The following is a 5,317-nucleotide window of genomic DNA, read 5'->3' on the forward strand; positions in this document are numbered from 1 at the left end:
AGCAGAGCTTCAACGCACGCTTCGCCGCGAAGGCGTCGGCGGAGATGAGGAGCGCCGTTCCCCGCTACGTCGAGGTGGCCCGCCTATGAGACCCAACCGATAGAGGATTTTTATGTTCTTGGAGACAAAATTAAAGTGTGTAACAGTTATATAGGTGTTATTGTACGAGCTAGGTGTGGGTGTGTGAAGGGGTTATATTTGGACGCTCATGTAAAGTCTTGCGTTTCTGTTGTGGGGACGTGGTGCCAAGTGCTCTGGATTGAATTAGTAGGGCTTTTTTGAGGAGTTGTTTAGTGGATTTATTTACTTTTTCCTTTTATTGACTTTCTTTTTTTTTTCGTGGTGAAATGGTGTTCTTTTCTTTTTTTTNTTTTTTTTTTTCTTTTCTTTTGTAGTTAATGGGTCGTTGATGATGATTTTGGAATTGTGCTCGTGTTTACTGTTGTTGTATGGCTGGATCCTTTTTTTTTTGTTTTCTTTTTCTTTTTCCTTTTTTTTTCTTTGATGCGCCGTTGATGCCGATACCTTGGCAGGTGTGTAGGGCTAAGGACGGGATAGGACCGGTGGACCTTGTAGGATGGCTACGTCGAAGGGTGAGCACCTGAAGGTGCGCGAGGGCGACGTGATCGACTCGCGTTTTAAAGTTGTTCGCGAGGTTGGGTGCGGCAACTTCTCTAAGGTGTACTGCTGCTATGACGTGACGCGGCCCCGTGATGAGAAGCGTAAACATGTAGCTGTTAAGATTATTAAACGAGAGTATCGGGAGGATGCGTACTTTGAGAAGCAGATGCTGGAGATACTTAGTAAAAAGGATCCTGACAACACTACTGTGTGTCGTATGATTGATTTCTTTGAATGGAGGCGGTGCCCTGTGTTCGTCATGTCTATACACGGTCCCTCGCTGCGCTCACNGTCGTATGATTGATTTCTTTGAATGGAGGCGGTGCCCTGTGTTCGTCATGTCTATACACGGTCCCTCGCTGCGCTCACGCCGTCTTGGCTACGCCGGCGGTATTGTGACGCGTCCGAAGCTCGTGGATCTGGCGCGCTCGCTGCTGGAGACCTTTCGTTTCATCCACTTCGACTGCCAAATGGTTCACACGGATGTGAAACCGGAGAATATTCTGATAGCGGACACTGACACGCCAAAGTACTCGCTTGGCAACAGCTGGGTGGTGTGTGACTTTGGTAGCGCTTCGCTGTGGCGCATGGACCGCCTCGATACGGACCTCATCTCGACTCGTCCGTATCGTGCGCCGGAGGTGGTGCTGGGCAACCCGTGGTTCTACGCCGCCGACATGTGGAGCATGGGATGCATCTTGTTTGAGATCGTTACAGGCCAGCGGCTTTTTGAGGCTCGTGATGAACTCTCACACCTGCAGCTCATGGATAAACGGCTGGGACCGCTCCCGGAACTCTTCACGAGGCGGTCAAAGGACTCTGCAAAGTATTTCAATTCACAAGGTGAGTTTCTTCAAGAGTCGGAGTTGATACGCTCAGGAAAAGCATTCACGAGGAAGCTGTCGGATGTTCTGCAGGATGACCCGGATTTATACGATCTGATCTCGTCGATGCTCATCTACGACCCTTTCAAACGCATCACTGCGAAGGAGGCTCTGCTACGTCCTATCTTCGACGCTGGTCGTGTACCAAACGACAAGACTGTTAGCGTCGTGCATGCCTCACGGACCAACAGGGGACGGAACTCCGTCTCCGCGCGGCCGAAACAACCCAATGGTGGTGAGCAACGGGCAAGCAACGGGATACACACTAAAGAAGAAGTACAGGCTGCCGGAGACAAGAAGCCGTCAGAGCGTGGCAGGTCTGCCCCAGCAACGTGCAATGGTAGGGGTACTGGTGCAGCTTTTCGCCAGAATAAGCGCGGATCGGTATTGCTCATCGCCCCGATGCCACAACCGCCGGAGCAAGAACCATGTGAACAACCACCGCAGCCACACGCGGAGACTCCGACACAGAGTGAGGCGGTGCGTCCACCGCAAGAGCTGTGTGTGGAGAAGACAGCGGCGTCACACTTGTCGTCCGTAATAGGAACAGGATCAGGCACAACAACACGCCGCCAAGAGGCCTCCATGTCACCGCACAGGAGTGAGCGGCTCCGCAAAATCCGTGGGCTTCCCACCCCGCACAGTATGTACGCGGAGACACCGAAGGAAACACAGAGGGAGGCCGAGAAGGAAACACCCGACGTGGCAAATGCCGATATGCCAGCGTTGGACAACACACTATATGCACAGAAGTCGCCATCACCGGCGATCGGCTTGTTGACAATAAACCACTCTGAAAAGACGGCATTCTCACCAATTGGCGGTAGTGAATATCTGAGTCCATGTCGTGAGCGGAACGGACCATCGTTGGAAGTTTCTGTCATTGACCCGGCTTCTCTCTCTCAGGAGAAGTCTGTAAATGACGAGGGCGAGTCAGCGGGCACGGTCTATGGCGAGACGGACGTCGGGTCACCAATGGCGCCACAAGTACAGAAAACAAATAGGGAGACGCTGGTGCTGCCAAATGTGCAGGAAAAACTGGCACCAACCAGCGGTAATGTAGTTGCACAACGGCCGTCTACGCTGTCTGTTCCAGTATCGACTGTAGTGTCTGGTGCTGCTGCTCCCGAAAAGGGAGACCAGCCGCACTCCGCCGTGCCCTTCACGTTGGCGAGGCGGAGAGCGGAAAGCACACAACCCGGTGCCACTGCCACTTTGTTCTCACAGGGACAGAAGCCTTACGCACCCTGCCGCTCACCACCTCCACACACCTTCTTGCTCACCGCCACGGAGAACACAAATCCAACAGAGGTTCCAGAGCCCAATGGCCTCTCGAAGGAACGCAAATTGCGAGCACGTAGCTGCCCTGCTGGTACACAAGTAGCCACAATGTCACATGTTGTTGTAGACGCAACGCGGCGTGATACCCCTGTACGTAACGCACCGCACCCTCCATTGTCATTCGCTACGCGGAGAAACGTGCAACAATTCCGAACAGGCTTTGGCGCAGCCTTCGCAGGCAATCAATGCTCAGGCGATTCACAGCCGGTGGCTAAGGGTGCTGAGGTTCTTAAGGTGCGTAAGCGTAGTGGCACGCTCGTAGAAGGTGTGAAGGTCTCCAGCACTAAGAACGGTCGTACACATCGTTCCAATTCTCTAAATATACCGTTCTATCAGAACGTCATTCCCCAACCCAACGTGCGCATTATCGGCGGATACACACCCTCGAACGCCCGCGTCGCATGCCCAGCAACTCCTTTGGTGCATACTGAGGACATGCGTGCCCACCCAAACACCGTCTTGCCGGCGTGTACAGGCCACGTGAATGGAGCCACAACAGCAAAAGCAACAGATACGTCACTTCCGCAGCGGTCTTCAGCGGCCTCACGGCCTATCTACCGACAGGTGGTTCGAAAAAGCGTCACATCGACCATTGCCCCTGGTGCGGTGGCGAGAGTTACGTACGCGCAGGGGCAGCAGGAAAAGAATAGCTCCACACAAGGCGTGCGCATGACGAGTAGTGCACCCAGTGTCAGAACTGGACCAGCGACGTGTACCAACAGCTATCTACAAAACACACTCGGCAGCGCGACGTCTGCGGAGGATGGGTTGCCGGAGGCACAGTGTCCACGCATTGCGCGGCGTCTACCGGTAGTGCACGCGCCGGAGTAAGTCTGTGTGTGCGTGCGCATATGTTAATAAATATATCTATTTTTCAATGTGTATGTGTATGTCTGTTTGTGTGTGTGTGTGTGGAGAGTGTCTTTGCGGGGGCTGTGGGGCTATATATATATGTATATATATACACATATATATGTATGTTTGTGTGTGTATGTGTGTGTGGTTGTTTGTATCAGAGAGGAACAGTGATAGTATTTTTGGTGCTTGCTGCTGTTTGTTGTTGTTGTTTTCCTTCTTCTTCAATCATTTGGTGTACTCGTATAACCTCTAAATACTCCAATTGTTCATTTGTTTCTCCGGTGCAACCACAACGGTAGTTGGTGGTGACAGCGGCTGCGGCAGCAACGACGAGAAACAAGATTAGTGTTTACTGAGGGATACTGGGAGCGTACGCAAGTCATTTTTTTTTGTTGTTTTTGTTCCTTGAGGGGGTTCCATTTCATTTTTCTTTCTTTCTTTAATCCTTTTTTTTTTCTCACAATGATGGTAGATTTTACTCACTCTCGCACACCCTTCTGAACATCTTTTTGTTTTCTTTTTTTTTTTTCTCGCGGCCCTGCATAGTTGGTTCCCTCCCTTCTATCCCGTTAGTTTGTTCTTTGTCTGTCGGCTCATCCTCCTCCCCTCCATTTTCCTGCAGGTGCCGCCAGCGGGTGGCCCCCCACGACGGTAGCTGCTGCTGGGTGGTGGGGGCACGCGCATGCACGGCTCCACCGGCCGCTTCATTCACAGGCGCACGGTGGTCTTGTGTGCATGCGTGCGTCTCTGTGTATGCACGTGTGTGTGTGTGTGTGTGTGTGTGTATCTGCTGCGTGGTGAGAGGGGGGAAACCCACACAATAAACAAAGAATTGATATACCGTTATTTCAGTGGCTGCACGGCGCAGCTGCTCGTTCTTGTCTTTCTTCTTCTGCCGCTCCTGCTCCCTCGGGTTTCTCCGGGGGAGGAGAGGGGGCGGGGCGCTGTGGATGTGTGTGTCGACGCACCACGGCAAAGCGTCAGTGGCGTAGTGCGAGAGGTTTCAGGGAAGCTCCGTACTTCTGCCGTGATGCGAGGCGAAGAGAGAGAGGAGGCGAGACGCATCGACGCACAGACACACGTAGAGAAGAAGAAAAGAACAACAACAAAAAAAGAAGGAAAAAAAAAAGAAAAAGAAACATCAGTGCGCACCGCAGCCACGGGACGGAGTGTAGCGGTGTTGTCCGCGTCCCATATGGGCGCCCATCGTATCGGCTGCCTTTCCCTGTTCCTGTGTCACGTGTTATTTCTGCCTCAGCGAGTGCGTGTGTCCGGCTGTATGTGTGTGTGCTTCTCCCTGCGTGTGTGTGTGTGTGTGTGTGTGTGTGTGCGCGCGATACGAAACGAGAGGGCCGCGGAGCGAACGAGACGCAATAAGCTAAGAAAAGAAAATAAAAAGAATGATCGAGTTTGAGGTGTGAACAATGTTAGAGAATCTGAGGGAGAGAGAGGGATAGAGAGAGGGAGAAAGGAAGGGTGGTGTGAGTGTACGTGCTTGCTCTCCCCTCCTCACTCCTGCCGGGACGCGGTCACACAGACACACACATGTGCGCTGAGGCCGCGGGAGTGCGTGACGCCGTGGCACCACCACGGCGTGTTGCGGGGGCGCGTGG

At 52.8% G+C, this 5,317-nt stretch overlaps 2 protein-coding genes across 2 annotated transcripts; both read left to right on the forward strand.

The window, feature by feature from the left end:
* Positions 1 to 577: 577 nt before the first annotated feature.
* Positions 578 to 925, forward strand: DQ04_10881000 (protein kinase; the record flags this gene model as incomplete). The annotated part of the gene is made up of 1 exon (XM_009316384.1): positions 578 to 925. One exon carries the CDS (start codon positions 578 to 580, stop codon positions 923 to 925), a length of 348 nt encoding a protein of 115 aa, XP_009314659.1.
* Positions 926 to 959: 34 nt separating this feature from the next.
* DQ04_10881010 (putative protein kinase) lies at positions 960 to 3,677 on the forward strand (the record flags this gene model as incomplete). Its single annotated transcript, XM_009316385.1, has 1 exon — positions 960 to 3,677. One exon carries the CDS (start codon positions 960 to 962, stop codon positions 3,675 to 3,677), a length of 2,718 nt encoding a protein of 905 aa, XP_009314660.1.
* Positions 3,678 to 5,317: the final 1,640 nt, after the last annotated feature.

Source organism: Trypanosoma grayi (assembly GCF_000691245.1).
Source record: "Trypanosoma grayi strain ANR4 Tgr_1088_V1, whole genome shotgun sequence".
NCBI lineage: Eukaryota > Euglenozoa > Kinetoplastea > Trypanosomatida > Trypanosomatidae > Trypanosoma > Trypanosoma grayi.